This window comes from Canis aureus, chromosome 12, assembly GCF_053574225.1.
Source record: "Canis aureus isolate CA01 chromosome 12, VMU_Caureus_v.1.0, whole genome shotgun sequence".
Taxonomy (NCBI): Eukaryota; Metazoa; Chordata; class Mammalia; order Carnivora; family Canidae; genus Canis; species Canis aureus.
Window position 1 is genome coordinate 45,268,801 of NC_135622.1, and position 20,911 is coordinate 45,289,711.

At 37.4% G+C, this 20,911-nt stretch overlaps 1 protein-coding gene across 18 annotated transcripts in view; it reads left to right on the forward strand.

Annotated features, from left to right (window-relative positions):
• Positions 1-20,911, forward strand: part of DTNB (dystrobrevin beta) — a 251,457-nt gene that overhangs the window by 115,927 nt on the left and 114,619 nt on the right. For all 18 annotated transcript variants that reach the window (XM_077843868.1, XM_077843882.1, XM_077843874.1 and 15 more), the window contains exon 9: positions 18,256-18,380. In XM_077843868.1, the coding sequence (XP_077699994.1) occupies positions 18,256-18,380 (125 nt within the window). The remainder of the gene's footprint in view (positions 1-18,255; positions 18,381-20,911) is intronic.

Below are 20,911 nucleotides of genomic sequence, written 5' to 3' on the forward strand. Positions count from 1 at the left end.
TGCCTACCCGATACTTAAGAGATTGCTAAGATCCAGTTCTGGAAGGAATATGGAGAAGAGTACTCTAGAAGATTCTTGGCAGGAGTGTGAATGGATATACATGAAAAATAATATTTTAAATGAATATAACCTTTGACCCAATAATTCCCCATCTAGAAATTCTTCCATAAGAACATTTGTACCAAGTGTATTAAGATTTCTCTATGATGTTATCATATCAGCATTATTTGGCAGAGCCTAACCCCCCTAAAAAATGAAATGTCCAAAATATTCAATAGTAGTAAAATGGTTAAATTTGTTATGGTTTGTACGTAACTATACCTATGAAATTCTATATATGTAGCAGTCAAAATAAGTGAAATCAATTTTTGTGTACAAATATGGGGCAGCCCCAGTGGCACAGTGATTTAGTGCCGCCTGCAGCCCAGGGTGCAATCCTGGAGACCCAGGATCGAGTCCAATGTCGGGCTCCCAGTGTGGAGCCTGCTTCTCCCTCTGCCTGTGTCTCTGCCTCTCTCTCTCTCTCTGTGTCTTTCATGAATAAATAAATAAAATCTTTAAAAAAAATATGGAAAGAAGTCTGTAATACATCTACATTCTCCTTCCTCCTCAGAGATAACCTCTATTTTGATTTTGGTATTTAGTATTTCCATTCATATTTTTGTATTTTTTGTTATGCACATGAATGTGACTATTTAAATATATAGGATTGTTTCTTATAAGCTTTATCAAAGTAGCGTCATAGTGCATATTTTTTTTTCCTGCAGCCTCCTTTTTATCTATATTGTTTTTAAATGATCCTTGTGTTGATATGGTTATTTTCAATGCCATTTAGAATTGATTTATTCTCCTACTGATTGACATTCAACTTGTTTCTGATTTTCTACTTTTCCAAACAAATTTTTAGTGGATTTTCTGGCACAGGTCATCTTGTGCAGTGTGGAGCTTTTCTAAGGGTATGTTTTTAGAAGTGGAATCCCAGATTCAAGGGCACTGTGCATCTTTAGTTTTACTAGATACTTCAAAGTTACTTTCCAAAGTGGCTTTACTTCTATATACTCCCACCAGCAGTGTATGAGCTTTGCTATTTATCTATCTCTTTGTTTATTAGGAATATATTGCCCCCTTTTTTTATAAAGATGTTATTTATTTATTCGTGAGAGACACAGAGAGATAGACAGACAGATAGACAGAGACACAGGCAGAGGGAGAAGCAGGCTCCATGCAGGGAGCCTGACGTGGGACTTGATCCTAGGTCTCCAGAATCAGGCCCTGTGCTGAAGGCAGCGCTAAATGGCTGAGCCACCTGGGCTGCCCAGGAATATATTACTTTTAAATCTTTTATGGAACAGCAAAACTCAACATATTTTTTTAAGAGGATAGGAATATAAACTGCCAGTTAAACCTACAGAGAAGGAATGTTTTATCCATGGTATCAGACCGATGTTTTTTTTTTTTTTTTTTTTTTTCAGACCGATGTTTTATAGGGCAATCTGCTACTTGGTGCAGCATTTTTCTCTGTTGTATATACTGTGAAGGGTGCCAACGCCCACACAAAATTGAATGCTTTCAACTCAGGCCAGCTTGACAACTCACAGTTTGGCCTTGAACTGTGTTTTTGTCTATATGCATTCACAACTTTTTCAGCTTTGATTTACTTGCAATTAATGTAGCAATTGTTTGTGCTTTAAGAGTGCCACTGTCACCCCCGGGGTTGGTATGTGGGGAACCATAAGTACTGCATTGATGATCATGGCATACCTAGGAATGTCAGTCTGTCCATGTTGAATTCCTGCAAATCTGTCATCTTTTTCACCTGAAAGAGGAGCTGAAGCTATTTGCTGCTCAGTCCAAGATACTGCTATTCTTTATGCAGCTCCTACCTCATCTATTGTTGGACCATTTGGAATAGCAATGATTCCTTTTTGTGGGTTAAGAGGTTGTTGTAACTTATAAGCATATTTCAGAAGCCATATTGTGAACTAATTACATTTTTATCCTACCTAACCACATTTTCATAACTGTTAGAGAGTTAATACTCTTAAATCTTGGAAGTGTAACAAAAATTACATGGATTACATTTCTCTCATACATTAATCAATCAAAATTATACCTTTACAAATTAAGTTAAACTGGAGTTTTAGCAATTTGAATTTTTTACTTTCTAAAGCAGTTATTCTGAAGGCCAAAAATAATATATCACAAGATACTACAAAATTTTCAAAATAAATTTTTATTAACTTTAATTTAAAAAAAGAAGTGGGAATTCCATTTCAAGGTGGTGGACTGAAGACCTGATATAGCTTTCCTTCTTGTCCCAAATTCTTAGAAATGATACTTCAGAATATTTTAAAAATAATCTGCAAGTATACTAGAGAAGCCCTAGTCCATGAAGAATCCCCATGAAAAGCACATGGGATCTGTTTGCAGAAGGAAATCTTGGTCCAAAACAAGGTTAAGAAAGTATTTTGGCTCAGGATAAGAATCACATCTAGAAGAATAGTGTCTACTTCCACTAGGAAGTAGTAGTTATAGAAAGCTATGAAGGGCTCAGGGCAAGTAAGAGAGTGACTGGTACTGTTGCATGGTGATGGAGGTGTCTCAGACAGGTGTAGTGTACATAGGAACTGGGGTTGGAGAGACAGGGCTGAGATCCAGGTGATTGGTGAATTCTAGAAGAACAAGAAGCTTCCATGCTCAGAAGACTAGGTACAAATCTTTTCCATGAAATGGTCCCTCCTCCATTCACTGAAAACACTTCTCCCCTCTGGGTAGGCAGTGCACATGGATAGACTGTCTGAACAGAGCCTTGAGGATAAAGATGAACTCTTTCTTTCTTTCTTTCTTTCTTTCTTTCTTTCTTTCTTTCTTTCTTTCTTTCTTTCTTTCTTTCTTTCTTTCTTTCTTTCTTTCTTTCTTTCTCTTTCTTTCTTTCTTTCTTTCTTTCTTTCTTTCTTTCTTTCTTTCTTTCTTTCTTTCTTTCTTTCTTTCTTTCTTCTTTCTTTCTTTTTTTTTCTTTTTCTTTTAAGTAGGCTCCACACCCAATGTGGGGCTTGAATTCACAACCCTGAAATCAAGAGTTGCATGTTCTGACTGAGCCAGCTAGGTGCCCCAAAGATGAGCACTTTGCTAAATATCACAAAAAACAAGAGGAACACAACCGTGCAGAGGAGATAAGAGAAGAATTTATCTCCTAGAATTAATGGAATAGATAGAACTAGATTTTACAATATGTATAGTTGAAACCTTGGAGAGAGATATTCAGTTATTTTATCTACCAAAAATAATTAAGTATTGATCCAGGAAATGAAATTTTGATTGTCAAAGTAAGATTCCTTAGATGGGCTAATTGAAAATGTTTCCAGCAGAAGAGCAAATTTGTGATCTGGCAGCTAGAGCAAAGAAGTGTTCCTAAGCCCATCACAAAAGAATAAAGTAATAGAAAAGAAAACTAAGACATGGAGGATAAATGGACTCATTATTTAGACTGCCATCTAAAAAGAGTTCCAGGGATGCCTGGGTGGCTAAGTGGTTGAGCATCTGCCTTCGGCTCAGGGCGTGATCCTGGAGTTCTGGGATCAAGTCCCACATCGGGCTCCCTGCATGGAGCCTGCTTCTCCCTCTTCCTATGTCTCTCTCTCTCTCTCTCTCTCTCTCTCTGTGTGTGTGTGTGTGTGTGTGTGTGTCATGAATAAATAAATAAAATCTTTAAAAAATAAAAATAAAAATAAATAAAGAGTTCCACAAAGAAGCTGAAGAGAATGCAGAGAGATGATAAAGAAATAAAAGATCCAATTTTGAGATATCTGACCAAACACATACTTCGCCTTTCTTCTGCACCAAACCCATAGAAATGATAAAACTTTAAGTTAGATGAATAAATTCTTTCAAAATGGAAAAGAAAAGGAATGTTCCAGATTAGAAGTCATAAGATATCTTTAAGCAAAGAAGATATATATTAAATGAGAATTTGCGGTAAGGAGCTGCTCACACTGACTTTTGAGGTCATCATTACTGCAGGATTTGGAAGCTGCTCTTTGTCAGAACAGATTCAACTTGAGGTCTCCTGGCCAGAAGGCCAGTGCTGGCTAAGGTGGCAACTGAACAGTGCTATGGGAGATGTTTGCATGGCCAAGAACCATGAAAACCCAGAGGAAGCCTAGCACAGTGAAGTATAAATAGGAGAACTACACTTTAGCAAGTAGAACAATGAGAAAGACACTTTAAAAAGAGGTCAGTGTAGGGGCTCCTGGGTGGCTCATTCGGTTGAGCATCTGCCTTTAGCTCAGGTCATGATCCCAGGATCCTGTGAGCGAGCCCGCATTGGGTTCCCTGCTCAGTGGAAAGCCTGCTTTTCCCTCTCCCGCTCTCCCTACTTGTGTGCTGTCAAATAAATAAATAAAATCTTTTAAAAATATATGTCAATTTAATTTTCTTAGAGGACCAAGCATAGATTTTCATGCTTAATACAAGAAGCAGAAGTTATGAAATGATCAACAATAATGAAAATGAAGAATGTGGTTGTTGAACAAGCTCATTGGATAGGCTATAGCAAACTAGATATAGCGAAAGAACAAATTAGTGAACTAAAACAGGGTGAGAAGTTCTCTCAAAATTCAACATCAGGAGACCAAAGAGTTTGAAACAAAGGTTGAAGCATTTAGGACTGTGTGGAAGTTAAAATATTTATCCAATAGGAGTTGCAAGTGAAGAAAATGAGCTGAGAAGTATGAACCCTTAGGTAAAAAGAGCCTAACTGTCGAGAAGAATACATTTTGAAAAGAACCAATACAAAAGACAGCACCTATCCACGTCAGAGTGATAATGATGAAGAGAAATTCTTAGGAGACACCAGATGGAAAAGACTGAGAATCCAAATGATATTAGACTTAATTGCTGGTTTTAAGAAAACAGTAGCACAATGCCTTCAAGATGCTGAGAGAAAATAAATTGGAACCTAAAATTCTCTTCCCACCCAAACTTCCTTTCAACAGTGAGGGCACTGTAATAACATTTTCAGACTTGAAGGACTTTGACAGCCTTTTGTTGAAAGAACTAATCCAAAAATACACTGTGGTAGAAAAAAAAAAAAACAATAAGGTAGGAATAGGATACAAGAGAAAGCAGAAAAAGAATGTTAAACCTAAATAAATGTTGGTTGTAAAATAGAAGATGACTTTTAGTAAATTGTAACTTAAATCAGCCAAGTGAACAGCATGGAATTTGTGATTTGGTGGAGGGAAAGGGGGCAATAAATGCATGCTGGGGATTGCAGGATGAGGATGATAAAATATAATCAACTCAAACTTGTAAAAAATGTAATCTTAAATATGCATTGAAAATGTAAGGGCAGCTACTAGAATCAGATATAAAATATAGAACCTTAAAACTGTTGGAAGAAAAACCGTAGCAGAAACAATCTGGATCAATCCAAAAGGAGACAGGAGAGTGGGAAAAAAGAAAACCATGGTAAATAACACAAAATAAGTCACTAGGAATAAATATAAACTTGCACATCAGTGTAAAAATGAATTAAACTCTTCTACTTAAGAGGTAAAAACTCAGATTTAACAAGACAGCAAAAGCCACCGTATGTTATTTTAGAAGGGGATACAAACAGTTGACAATAAAGGTATAAAAAAAGCAGTATAAAAGATTAGCATGAGACAAAACAAGGCAAACAACATTGGAAGGGACAAAAAGGGAGTTCAAAATGCTAAAAAAGTATAATTTATAGAGTTGTTATCAGTTGTGAGCCTGTTTGTCCTGCCTTTAACGACTCTGCATTTATTTATATATATATATGTATATAAATATATACATTTTAAAATTATTATGAGGCTTTCCCAGTGGTGTCCCTGATTCTGCCCTTGTGACCTTCAGTCTATTCTAAGTGTAGCAGCCCCAATGATCCTATTAAAAACTTCACATCCGGGGTGCCTGAGTGGTTCAGTTGGTTAGGCATCTCTGTTTGGCTTGGGGTCCTGGGATCAAGCCCCACATCGGGTTCCATGATCAGTGAGGAGCCTGCTTCTCCCTCTGCCTCTCCCCACACCCCGCTCATGCTCTCTCTCGCTCTCTCTCTCTTTCAAATAAATATTTGAAAAAAATTTAGTAAATTAATTTGAGCTTGATGACTACGTAGCATTTATCTTGAAAGTACAAGAATAATTAAACCTTAGAAGATCTGTCTGTTGCACCAACTTAAAACTGCTGGCTTCAGCAACATGGTAGACTAAGCAGACTATAGTTTCCTATCCCCAGTGACAGACAGGCATGCCGGATTAAATGTAACAAGAACAACAAAACTAAAATGTAGAATTGAACCGGAATAAAAGATAAATATCTGGCTATTGAAAATTAAACCCAAAATTGTGGTATCTCATGGAATTATCAGACTGGATACTGGATTTAGGCCAGTGGTTGGGGTTTACTGCCCCTGTGGCATGGGAAATCTAAGGTGGATCCACTAAAGATGAATAGAACTAATATTTTTGTAAAAGCTGGGACTTTAGAATAGCAGCCTCCTTGAAAAAGAGGGACTAAAAATACTCCACTGGCCCAGAGAAGGTACAAATAGGACTCCCATACAAAAAGCAGTCCCTGCTAAAAGTGAACTCATTATCAAAAATTGCAAATTCAGTTATGAAATGATCAGGAAGAGAATCAACAAATAGGAGCTTTAATGTGCCAAGAACTTTAGAAAATTCTACGTTTAAAAAGTTAAAGGGGTGAGTGCCTGAGTGGCTCAGTCTGGTTAAGCATCTGCCTTTAGCTCTAGTCATGATCTCAGGGTCTTGGGATTGAGTCTTGCATTGGGCTCCCTGCTCTAGAGGGAGTCTGTTCTCCCTCTGCCTCTACTCCTTCTCCCTGCTTGTGCTTGCAAATGCGTGCATACTCTTTCTTGCTCTCACTCTCTCTCTCTCAAATAAGTAAATAAAATCTTAAAAAAAAAAAGTTAAAGAGGCAATTGGATGGATTGGTTGGTAAAGTGTTGGACTCTTGATTTCGGTTCAGGTCATGATTTCTGGGTTGTGAGATCATGCCCTGTGTCAGGCTCTATACTTAATGTAGAGTCTCCTTGTCCCAAATTAAACTTCTAAAAATAAAAAATATTAAGGTTAAAGAGGGGTTAAATAACAAATTAGAGACAGCTACAGCAAAAATTAGGGAATGGAAAACATCTGAAGAAATTAACCAGGATATAGAATATTGATTGAACACAGATATAGGGAAATGGAAAATGTGAAAGGCAAATAAAGGATAGAGCCATAAAATCAACCTAGAATTATATACTAATCCATTCAATTATATACTAATCCACTCAAGAGCAAAGAGGGAAAAAAATCTATTTTTGGAAAAAGTCTTAGTGGTTTTGCCACCAATAGACCGTTGCTGAAGGAATAATAAAATATATACTTTAGGGAAAAAATAAATAGAAGCAATAAGGGAGAAATGGGATACAAGAAGTAATGGTGCACAGTGGAATTGGTAAATGTGGGTAAATGTAAATAAGCATCATGTGTAAAATAATAAATGACTAATTTTGGTGGGTTTAAAATAAGATGCAACTAGAGAACTAGTCAACTATGACATGACTGTAGTTAAGGCATGAGTAGAGTTAAAGACTTTTAAGTTTAGAGGATGAGAGTATAGATGCTAATTAAGATTGTGGCAAGTATTCATGTTAAAATAGTTAGTGGAGGTTCCTGGCTTGTCTGAGGATTTAAGAGGCTTATGTTTCTTCGTGGATCCCCTCTATGGTGGCTTGGAGCTCAGGATGATGGACGCAGAGAGAGTAATTTGAAGTGAACATGACAGGAATGGCCTCCGAGGCACCAATCCTGAGCTTTTTCCATTAGGCTGTTAAGCTCCCAAGTGTCAGGGCCTGTCACCATGTGCCTGTGCTGTGCAAGCAGTTAGCTCCAGGCTGATTGAAAATACCATCATCTGAGCTCAACAAAAAATTTGTTCAGAGTGTCTTAGTGCCTGGTCTATGGTTGTCTGAGGAAAGCAAGTTTTAGCCCTGCATAGGAGCACATGGTGCAGCAGTTAACAGCACAGACCACCTCTTGCTTCCTACATTGGAATCTACCCCTCATTTGAAAACTCTGTCCCATCCCTGAGTCATCCAGCCAGGTTTCCTCTTCGTGACTTCCATTGTGGTACTTGGCATCCCCAGTCAGTTGCTGGCTGTTTGCAAGAATGTCTCACTGTCTTTCCTAATCCCTATGTGTTCTTTCTCTCAGTCATTTCACCTGTGGAGGGGCTTATTGTACTGTGAAAAGAATAAGACACACTGAGTTTCTATTAGCTTTAGTTTCTGTACTTATCAAATTGAGACTCTTAACATCTAATTGATAAGACTGTCGAGAGGGCTAAATTAGCCTTTCTTAGTGTGCAAAAGCTCCTGTCATGTATGTGACACTACATTCTTTTTTTTTTTTTTTTTTGGTTTATTTATTTATTCATGAGAGACACAGACTGAGAGAGAGAGAGGGAGATGCAGAGACATAGGCAGAGTGAAAAGCAGGTTCCTCACAGGGAGCCCAATGTGGGACCCGATCCCTGATCCCAGGATCACGACCTGAGCCGAAGGCAGACACCCGACCCTGAGCCACCCAGGCATACTGACAATACATTCTTAATAACCATTTCTTCCAGTTCAGGGAAAAAAAACAACAAAAAGCAGCCACTAGAAGAGTAGACTCAGAGTATGGTTGCCAAAAAAGGAAAACAAAATAAAATGAGAAAAATGAGAAAACAAAACCTAAAAAAAGTAAGAAAAGATAAAGGGAAAGTAATCAAATAAATAATAAAACAATGATTTAATAAACCATAGAAATAAAAGTATATTCGTAATCAGTAAATTAATGTTCCAGATAAAAAGCAGCAGTTGTCAAATGACTATTTTTAAAAATTGAACTTTATGTTGTTTATGAGACAGCAAAAAAAAAAAAAAAGATACAAAAAGGTTAAACATTAAGGTTAAAAAAAACATATCAGGCAAAGTACCAACCAAAAGAAATTTAGTAAAACTATATTAATCTCAGAAAATAGATTTCAGGACAAAAATCTTTACCAGATAGGCTAAAATGGTATATTTTACACTATATATATTCGGTCACAATAAAAACTTTTTTTACCAGAGATAGTTTGCCAGAATAAAAAGATGCAGTTCGGGGCAGCCTGGGTGGCTCAGCAGTTTAGCGCTGCCTTCGGCCCAGGGTGTGATCCTGGAGACCCAGTATCGAGTCCCACGTTGGGCTCCCTGCATGGAGCCTGCTTCTCCCTCTGCCTGTGTCTCTGCCTCTCTCTCTCTCTCTCTTTTTTTTTATATAAATTTATTTTTTATTGGTGTTCATTTTGCCAACATATAGAATAACACCCAGTGCTCATACTGCCTCTCTCTCCGTGTCTCTCATGAATAAATAAATAAAATCTTAAAAAAAAAAAGCAGTTAACAATTCCACAGAAATACATATACTAATGTAGCTATATAATACATAAATAATATTATTAGGGGCACAATAGAAGTTGAAAAATACATTATTAAAATGGTAATTTTACCATACTTCTCTCAACAGTTGTTAGAATCATTAGACAATAATGACTATAGAAAATTTGAATGTACCCAGTAATTAATGATTACACATCTTGTCAAACACTAAAAAATTGACCACTTTAAAAAAAATAAAAAAATAAAAATAAATTGACCACATTAAGGAAGCCTCAAAAGAGAATTAGTATCATATAAACTATATTGTGTGATTATAGTGCATTTGGCTTAGGAATCAATGAACAGAAAGATGACAAGAAAAAAGCAGTACATTGGTTATTGAAAGCTTAGTTGATAATAAATTCCTAGAACAACCTTACCAAAACTGGTTCAAGATGGAATAAAAACCCCAAATAGTAGTGTAATCATTAAATAATTTGATTTAGTAGCATAAAAAGCTTCCAAATAAACAATCAGGCCTGAATGGCTTTTTTTTTTTTAAGATTTTATTTATTCATGACAGAGAGAGAGGCAGAGACATAGGCAGAAGGAGAAGCAGGTGGGCTCCGACCCCAGGACCCCAGAACCACGACCTGAGCCAAAGGCAGATGCTCAACCACTGAGCCACCCAGGCGTCCCAGGCCTGAATGACTTGATAGGAGTTTCAGCAAACATTCAAAGAAAAAATGAATTCCAGTATTATGTAAAACTTCCTAGATTCCAGAAAAAATAATGAGCATTCCAGTTTCATTCCTGAGGCGAGAATAACCTTCGTATCAAAACCTTATGAGGACAGTAGGAAAGGAAAATTATAAGCTGTTTTCATGAATAGAAATGCTCTGCATCACTTGCCATCAGGGAAATACAAATCAAAACCACAATGAGATACCACCTCACACCGGTGAGAATGGGGCAAATTAACAAGGCAGGAAACAACAAATGTTGGAGGGGATGCGGAGAAAAGGGAACCCTCTTGCACTGTTGGTGGGAATGTGAACTGGTGCAGCCACTCTGGAAAACTGTGTGGAGGTTCCACAAACAGTTAAAAATAGACCTGCCCTACGACCCAGCAATTGCACTGTTGGGGATTTACCCCAAAGATACAGATGCAATGAAACGCCGGGACACCTGCACCCCGATGTTTATAGCAGCAATGGCCACGATAGCCAAACTGTGGAAGGAGCCTCGGTGTCCAACGAAAGATGAATGGATAAAGAAGATGTGGTTTATGTATACAATGGAATATTACTCAGCTGTTAGAAATGACAAATACCCACCATTTGCTTCAACGTGGATGGAACTGGAGGGTATTATGCTGAGTGAAGTAAGTCAGTCGGAGAAGGACAAACATTATATGTTCTCATTCATTTGGGGAATATAAATAATAGTGAAAGGGAATATAAGGGAAGGGAGAAGAAATGTGTGGGAAATATCAGAAAGGGAGACAGAACGTAAAGACTCCTAACTCTGGGAAACGAACTAGGGGTGGTAGAAGGGGAGGAGGGTGGGGGGGGGAGTGAATGGGTGACGGGTACTGGGGGTTATTCTGTATGTTAGTAAATTGAACACCAATAAAAAATAAATTAAAAAAAATAGAAATGAAAACCTAAAGAAAATACTATGAAGCTGAATCTAGCAGTGTTCAAAAAAGATAGTACATCAGGACCACACTAGTTTTATCCCAGCAATTAAAGATAAATTATTACAACAAAACCAAATTCATAGATTAATGGGTTAAACCCATATAATCATCTGAAAAGACTTACATAAAATATGTCTATTTAAAAAAATTGAACCTGGTATCCATCGATAATTTACACACACAGATACACCAGAAAAAAACTCTTTAAAACAAAAAACCTTAGCAACCTAATATATTTATAAAAACTGATAGTATTCATTATATTTACTAATGAAATGTTAAAATTATTTAAGATTGTTAAACAAAACAAAGCTTTGCTTCACCACCTACACTTAGCATTTTATTGGTAGTCCTAAGCAGCATAATAAATAAGGAAAAAGTGTTTGAATTGAAAAGAAACAAAATTGTCATTATTTGATTATAACTGTCAGTGTAGGAAGTCTGAGAGAATCTTCAGATAAATCAATAGAATTAAAAACTTCTGTGCATCGAAGGACACAAACATAGTGAAAAGGCAAATGATGGAATGGGAGAAAATATTTGTATATCATGTATCTGATTAGGTGTTCATATCTAGAATATCTAAAGAACTTCTATAACTCAATAGCAAAAACCAAGTGACTCATATGAAAAATAGGCTAAGAACTTGAATGGACATTTTTCCAAAGATGATATAATAATGGCTACAAGCATATGAAAAGATAAGGGACATCACTAATCATTAGGGAAATGCAAATCAAAACGACAATGAGATATTCCTCACACCTACTAGGATGGTTACTATTTAAAAAAAGAGAAGGTGTTGGTAAGTATGTAGAGAAATTAGAACCCATGTTTGGTATAATGTAAAATGGTGCAGCCACTGTGGAAAACAGTATGGATGTTTCTCAAAAAATTAAATATAGAATTACCAATAATTCTACTTCTGGGTATATTCCGAAAGAATTGAAAGTATATTCTTGAGATATTTATACACCCATGTTCATAATAGATTATTTACAATAGCTGAAACTTGGAAGCAACTCAAATGTCCATTGATGGATGAATGGATAAACAAAATGTGGTATACATATACGATGGAATATGATTCAGCCTTGATAAAGGAAAGAAATTCTGACGCATGCTCCAATGTGGATGGACCTGAAGGACATTATTCTAAGTAATAGAAGCCAGTCACAAAAAGGCAAATACTGTATGATTCTATTTATATGAGGTTGTCTAGAGTAGTAATATTCATAGAACCAAAAAGTAGACTGGTGGTAACCAGGGACTGAGGGGAAGGGGAAATGAGAAGTTTAATGAAAATAGCATTTCAGTTTGGCAAGATGAAAAAATTTTGGAGATTGATTGTACAACAATGTGAATATATTTTACTGAACTGTACAGTTTAAAATGATTAAGGTGGTATATTTTTATGTATACTTTACTATAATTCTTCTCTCTTTTTAAAGATTTTATTTATTTGACAGAGAGAGAAAGAGAGCATGAGCAGGGGGAGGGGAAGCTGGAGAGGGAGAAGCAGACTCCCTGCTGAGTTGGGAGCCTGACCAGGGAGGTGGGGGCCGCTGATCCCAGGGACCCTGAGATTATGACCTGAGGCGAAGTCATATACTTAACTGAGCCACCCAGGTGCCCCTTACTACAATTCTTTAAAGTAAAATGAGAGCAGGGTTGTTGGTTACAAAATTTATGTATAAAATAGAAGTAAGAGAGTTGTATAGATGCTTTATGGACAAGAGTTTAACTTTCTTGAAAGACATTAAAGAAGGTTTAAAATATATGAGAAGTTGAACACATTAATAAAAAGAAATGTTCAATATATGAAGATGTCATTTCTCTCCAAAATTTTCTATAGATTTGATAAGTTCCCATTGAAATCCCAACAGGATATTTTGTGGTAAATAACAAACTCGTTTTAAAATTTAAGTGGAAATACAAAGGGTCAGGAGTAATGAAGACACTCCTGAAGAAGACTCGTAAGATACTACCTGAGAGGATATGAGGAAGCTACAATTCAATCCCTGTTACACTGTACGGAGACAGAAATGGAATATGGGGGATCCCTGGGTGGCGCAGCGGTTTAGCGCCTGCCTTTGGCTCAGGGCGCGATCCTGGAGACCCGGGATCGAATCCCACGTCGGGTTCCCGGTGCATGGAGCCTGCTTCTCCCTCTGCCTATGTCTCTGCCTCTCTCTCTCTCTCTCTCTCTCTCTCCCTGTGACTATCATAAAAAAATAAAATAAATAAAAATGATTTTATATAAAAAAAAAAGAAATGGAATATGGAGTAGAAAACAAATGACCTATTTATTAAATGGTTGTGTGGCAATTGATTATCTATAAAGAATAAACTTGGATTCTTTCCTCATATCTATAAAAAAATTTAAGTAGATTTAAATTGAATATCAGAAAAATAAAAAATTTGAGAAGACAGTGTAGGAGAATATCTTTGTGATCTCAGGGAGGGAATATTTCTTAAGATACAAAAAGCACAAAATATAAAGGAAAAGATTAATAAATTGGGACTACCATTACAGTAGTTAAAGATGACTGTCCATCAAAATCAAGCCTTAAAGTAGGAGTTATTTGTGAAACCTAACTTCTGTAGGGTTAAAATACAAAAAATATAAAGAACTCTTATAGGACTCCTGGGTGGCTCAATAGGTTAAGCCGCCTTTGACTCAGGTCATGATCCTGGAGTGCCAGGATGGAGCCCCCTCTGGAGCCCCACGTGGGGCTCTGGGCTCAGCGGAGAGTCTGCTTCTCCCTTTCTCTCTGTCCCTCCCCCTACTTGTGCTCACTCTCTCTCTGTCTCACTCACTTGGTCTCACTCTCTCAAATAAAGTCTTTAAAAAATAAATTTAAAAAAAAGGAACTCCTACAAATCAGTAAGAGAAAGGCAACCCAGTGAAACGCTACACCAAAGACAGGAATAAGCATTTCACAGAAGAAACCCAAATGGCTCGTAAACATTGGAAAAGATGCTCAACCTTTTTGGCAATCAGAGAATTGCAAATTAAAACCACAGTATCACTTATCACCCACTAGACTGGCAAATGTTAAAATGTCTGACAATAGCAAGGGTTAGCCAGAGTGTGGAGATTTAAGAAGTCTCTCACACAGCTGATGGAGTAGAAATTATTGTAACCACTTTGTAAAAACAAGTTGGCAGTGCCTAGTAAAATTGAATGTGCATAACTCATGATCGGGTAATTCCATTCTGATGAAAGAAACTCTTACACATGGCCTTCTGGAGACCCGGACAAGAAAGCTTATAGCACCATTGTGCGTGAGAGGGAAAAAATGGAAGCAACCCAAATGTTCATCAGCAATGGAATGGATATATAAATTATGATGTAATTAAGCAGTGAGATACAATCAGTTGGTGAAAAAAATGTATGACTTCAGATACATATATCAATATGGATGATTTGTAACATAATTTTAAGTGAAAGCAAGTTGCAGCAAAATATATCTAAGTCTATATAGGTTTTAAACATCTATTAAATAAATCATGTATTATTTATACATAATTGCTAAAGTAATAAAATCAAAGACATGATTAATACAAAATCCAGAATACAGGTTACCAGGAGAGGAGCAGGTATGGTGGAGAGGGGGCTCTTAGCATAAGATCCCACTGCAAGGCTTCAGAGTGACTCCCATATTTCTGTTTCTCAGGCAGAATAGAGGGTAGGTGGGTATTTGTTTTATAACTGTTTAAACTGCACATACACATTTTATATACTCGGATATGTATTTTTTTATTGTAACCTGTAGTATTTTTAAGAGATGGTAGGAAATGGTTTGAAATTCAGTAATGTTGATTAAGGTACTGAAAATGCACAAAGTTTGAAAATCATCACTTATGAGTGTGTTGGGAAAGATGTACCTTTTCAGGTTAAGGCCTTTCCATATGTTTATTAATTTTAGAGTCCAGGTGATGGGAAGGTACAGAGATGTAAAATGCTGTGCTTGGCAGAGTAGCTTAAACGAGGTGTGAAAGACACCAGTCTGTACCCAGACTACCTTTCTTCCTCACTTCTGTAAATATTGAATGACTAACCGCCCAGTCCTACGCATTGTCCCAGGGGCTCAGGAGCTGGAGAGGAGATGTCCCTATCTTGGAGCTTCTAACCACTTTTGCATTCAGGATTTCAGGCTTTGTTAATCTTAGCCTCCTAAACTAGCTAGATAGCAAAATTCACGTCAGGTGCATATCCTAATTTACTCTTTGATATCTTCTTAAGGAAGTCATTTATTTACATATTTAGACAACCTAATTGAATACGTTATCTTTAAAATTTTCAGAGTAATCCTTTTTGGTTTGGTCCTTAGTTCATATTCTAATTTCTATATATATTTATTCTCAGTTTTTTCCCTTTCTGTGCATATCAGAACTCTTGATATGTTCTAATTATTTGGCATTGACTTTGATGTATTAGTTTTACCTTTCAGTCTATATTTTTGAGACTCAAAGTTGGATCTGATGTTAAACCTTGGTTTTAAAGCAGAGTTCTCAAAAGCATTACAAGCATACTGCTAGGGATTATAAGGTGATAAAGAGGGAAACATTTAATCATCAGGTAATTGTTTTAATTTAATTTGTAATTGTATTATAAAATATACACCGAAAATCTGTGATTTCTTTTTTTTTTTTTTAAGATTTTATTTATTCATTCATGAGAGAAACAGAGACATAGGCAGAGGGAGAAGCAGGCTCTCTGAAGATAGCCTGGCACGGGACTCGATTCCAGGACCCCAGGATAACAGCCTGAGCCAAAGGCAGATGTTCAACCACTGAGCCACCCAGGTTCCCTGAAACCTCTGATTCCATGGCTGTTTTTGCTCAGAATGCAGCTAACGTAGTCTCTCTGATTATCCATCTCACATAGACTACGTGAATTAATCTCCCAGGTGGTTCTCAGACATAGCAAAATATCATGAAATTAATATGTGGATTACAGATTTAGTTGTAAAGGTGAATCAAGGTATTCTCTGATGATCTCTGTATCATACTTGTGTTATAACTCAAAAAATAAGCTTATGTGGTTTGGCCAGGAAAAAGCAATGTAGAAAATTCATCTAGGCAAATTGCTCAAATAACATGTTCTATTACAGGACAGATTCTGGGACTATAAAGATGAATAAGACACAGATTCTACTTTTTCAGGAGCACTAGTTTCACAGAGATAGACACATAAATTAAAAAGTGCACCATAGCATGATTAAGCATAGCAGTGGAAACATGCACAGTAAACAGGTACATAGAAAAGGTGGTCTCTGACTTATGGAGCCAGGAGGAAGGTCTGCCCAGGGCAAGGCTTGCAAGGAGTCTGCAGACCTGAGCAGAAAACCTACAGAAAAATAGACAGGCAAAGGGCAATATCAGAATGGCATGGTGTTTGGGCTGAGTAGCTAGCTCCTCATGTACGTACTAGGAAGAGGAGAGATGGGAGCCAGATAGGAAGGCTTTTGTATGGGATGTGATGGTACGTGTTTAGACCTCATTCTGTAAGTATTATCAGCCTTTGAAAGGTATTAGGCAGAAGTGACACAAGGTCTGGGGCTGTATAGAAAACAGATGAGAGGGGAGGGTCAAGTCACATTTCAGCCCGTCATTAGGCAAAAGGGAGAGAAAGCGCGTGGGGTGGGGGGTGTTTAACATTTCTGCTTTGTTTAGCTTTGTAGGACTTTTAGGAAATCAGATTACATTTAGATTTTGCCCAGAATTTAATGTGTTAAAGGGGTTAGTGATAGGTGATTTGGAGCCAATATACGAAGTTTCTGAAGAAATTGGTATTATTTAGCCTGTGTTATAAACAAGGTAGTAATTTTCCCTATATAGTCTTTTTTTTTTTTTTAAGACTTATTTTGGAGAGAGAGAGGGCGGGAAGAGCAGAGGGTGGGGAGGTAGGGGTGGGGGGAAAAGGAGAGAGTCTTTAGTAGACTCTGTGTTGAGTGGAGCCTGACATGGAGCTCAATCCCATGACCCTGAGATCATGACCTGAGCCAAAATCAAGAGTTGGATGCCTAATGATTAAGTCACCTAGGTGCCCTTTCTTTCCTTACATAGTCTTAAAGGCAAAGAGAGTTTTGCTTATTTTATGTTAAATACATGCAAGCAGCATATAAATATTAAATGGAGATGTGGTATTGATAAGGCCCACAGCTGCAAACAAGTTCTGTTTTTCAGTTAGAGTGGTACATATGGTAGTACACTGTAGAGAGTGTAGAATGAAATACTTACATCTTTTTGCAGTTAATATCCTTCCAAAGAAAGCTCAACAACCATGTCATTTAAAGGAAATTGGCTGAGCAATAATATCAATGTATGAAGAGCCTCCTTTATATATGGGTTTCCAATGTGAATGTTCTGGATAACTTAGTTGTGGCGTATTGTTCACTTTTGTGCATATTACTGTTAAATCTTAGACTCACTAGTTTTTGGATTTAGTGTATGTATTTTCTTCTACCTTACAGAGAAATGTATTAGTATGCCAACTTACTCTTGTACCTTCAGCGTATCTGAATTTTATAGTCACGGGTCTGATGCTGACTGCCTGTGTATATGAGGGCACTCGTCTGTGTCTGTATACATAGCCAGACCCTTAGCACCAAATGTTCTGCCTCACATTTATTTTCGGAATATTCTCTTAATAGGCACGTTTTGGGATGTGACTTAGTCAGCTAATTTGCTAACATTCAAAAGCCACGAGCTCTCAGCATTATCTTAGCCTTTTAGTATTTTAGTCCAGCAAAAATTTCTGACTCTGATTGGGAAATTAAGTATAACATCTTACAAAAAATGATCCAGAAGCATCAAAAGGGAGAGTTCATGCAAGGGGCACAGAGAGAGGTTCAAAAGGAAAGTTAACATTAACGTAGAGTGCACCGTAGAAATGAGGGAGTAAGCATAGAAATGAAGGACCACAAGTGTCCTTGAAACAACTGTAGGTTTCTTTCTATAAAGCCCAATAATGTTGATTATAATGCATCTTAGTTTTTATTTCAAAAGAAATTTTCTGCAGTTCTTGTCACCAAGTTCCTTTGGAATTCTTTTTTATTCTTTTGAAGATTTAGTTTCTTATTTCCTTATTTTCTACTTTGAACAGAAATCCCCTGCAAAGAAGCTGAGCCATGCAATTAGTAAATCTTTGGGGTGTGTACCCACCAGAGAACCTCCGCATCCTGTTTTTCCTGAGCAACCAGAGAAACCACTTGACCTTGCAAATATTGTGTAAGTATACACTTGGATATGGATATGGATTATACTGAAATGGAGACCTTGCTGAATTCTTTTGGATCAAAACCAACTTTACCTAACATGAACATTTAACCGTCTGATTTATACTTTACTTTTGGGGGAACTTAGGACTTCAAGATTTCATTTCTTTAAGTCACCATAAATATTTACGTGGAAGGCTAGCTCCTGAGCCCTGAAGCCTTAGTAATATAATGATCTCAAACAGAAACATTAATTAATATATTAAAGAGTGATTATTGAACCAGTTTTAGCAAGGTTGCCTTTTTTTGTTTGTGTGTTCTTCCTTAAATCAGCATTAGAGATCAGATTCTCTGCAGCAATGGTGCCTATAGTTATTTTTAAAAATAGTTTAGGCAACATGGAAATGAAAATCAACTTCATTTGCTTCTTTGTATTGAGAGAAAATTAGGAAACATGAGATTGTATACTATAAATAAACTAGTGTTTTATTTTTATTTTCTCTGAATATTCATGTTAAATGAAAGGAAGCCAGACAGGAACAAAAAAGAGAAGCAGAGAAAGAGGAAGAGTATGAAGGAGAAACAATGAAGTGTTAAGATTCAGCCTCTAAACTGAATTCTTCACTCTGAATTAAATGGTGATATTGTATGTACTACTGGATAAAGTCAGTAGGATTTTTTTGTTTTGGTTTGTTTTGGTTTGTTTTCAAGAGGGGTGGGCAGAGAGAGAGAGAGAGAGAGAAAGAAAATCTCAAGCAGGCTCCATGCCCAGCATGGACGCGTGGAGCCTGACATAGGGCTCGATCTCACAACCCTGAGACCATTACCTGAGCTGAAATCAAGCATCAGACGCGTAACCAGCTGAACCATCCAGGCGCCCCAGAGTTGGTAGTTTGTTTGTTTGTTGTTGTTGTTTTGAAGATTTTATTTATTTATTAGAGACATACAGAGAGAGAGAGAGAAGAAGAGAGAGAGACACCAGAGGGAGACACAGGCAGAGGGAGAAGCAGGCTCCATGCTGGAGCCTGGCGTGGGACTCGATCCTGGGTCTCCAGGATCAGGCCCTGGGCTGAAGGCAGCGCCAAACCGCTAAGCCACCGGGGCTGCCCGAGTTGATAGGTTTTTGATCATTAGTCTTTACTGGGTGTTGAGAGGTTTTTCTGTTGAGTAGACATCTGGTTTCTTTTACCTCCCTAAAAAACACTTAGGGTTCTTGATCTTTTATTTTCTTTCTCATTCAATACTTTGAAAAACTTTTATTAAAATGCATATATATAGATTAGAAACTTAATAATACAGAAGAGAATATAATAAAATGCAGCACATCCCACCACACTTCATTGTGCATTGTCTGGGTTTTCGATCTGTGAGTGGATACCTCCATATCTCTAAATAATGTATTGAGAGCCCTAATTCTTGGCTAACCAGTTTGGGACATTATTGAATTCCTTCTGTTGTGCAGGGAACCAGTCTCACTTCTTTCTCTACATGTCAACCCATCCTAGTTTTTCATAATTATATCACCATTTTTAAAGTTGGTTACCTTAGTAATTTTATTTTATTTTTACCTTTGTAATTTTAAACACCATTCCTACGCTTCTGTATCTTGTAACTTCTTTCAACTTACACTGGGTGAACTTAGGAAATAGTATCTTTTGTCTACTTCTCCCTTTTCCTTTTGGCTCTCTGACTTCTGTCATCTCTCTTTTATATTGTCAAATCTGATAATACTTCTGTTCTCTTCTGTGACCATAACTAAGCCTTCTGAGATTTATTAAGGGTTAAATCTAAAATCAGGGGCGCCTGGGTGGCTCCCTGGGTTAAACATCTGAGTCAATCTCAGCTCAGGTCTTTTTTTTTTTTTTTTTAAATTTATTTATTCATGAAAGACACACACAGAGAGGCAGAGGGTGACATGGGACTCGATCCGGGACTCTAGGATCACACCCTGGGCCAAAGGCAGGCAGGCGCTAAACCGCTGAGCCACCCAGGGATCCCCATCAGGTCTTGATCTCAGGGTCATGAGTTTAAGCCCCGCACTGGGCTCCACGCTGGATGTGGAGCCTACTTACAAAAAAAAAAAAAAAAAAGAAAAGAAAAAAGAAAAAGGATAAAGTTGAGGGGCTCCTGGGTGACTACATCGGTTAAACATTGGACTCTTGATTTTGGCTCAGGTCATGATCTCAGGTTCTGCTCTTGAGCCCCCACCTCTGGCTCTGTGCTGGGCGTGGAACCTGCTTAAGTTCTCTTCCTCAGGGTGCTTGGGTGGCTCAGTCAGTTAAATGTCTGCCTTTGGCTCAGTTCATGATCCCAGGGCCATGGAGTGGAGCCCCTGCTTCTCCCTCTGCCCCTCACGCTGCTTGTATGCACGCAGTCTCTCTCTCTCTCTCTCTCTCATGCTCTCTCTCAAATAAATAAATAAATAAATAAAATCTTAAAAAAAAAAAAAAAGATTCTCTTTCTGTCTCCCTGTGCCCTTCCCCACACTAACATGCACATGGGCTCTGCCCCCCTAAAAAAAAAAGAAGTTGAAAACCAAACACA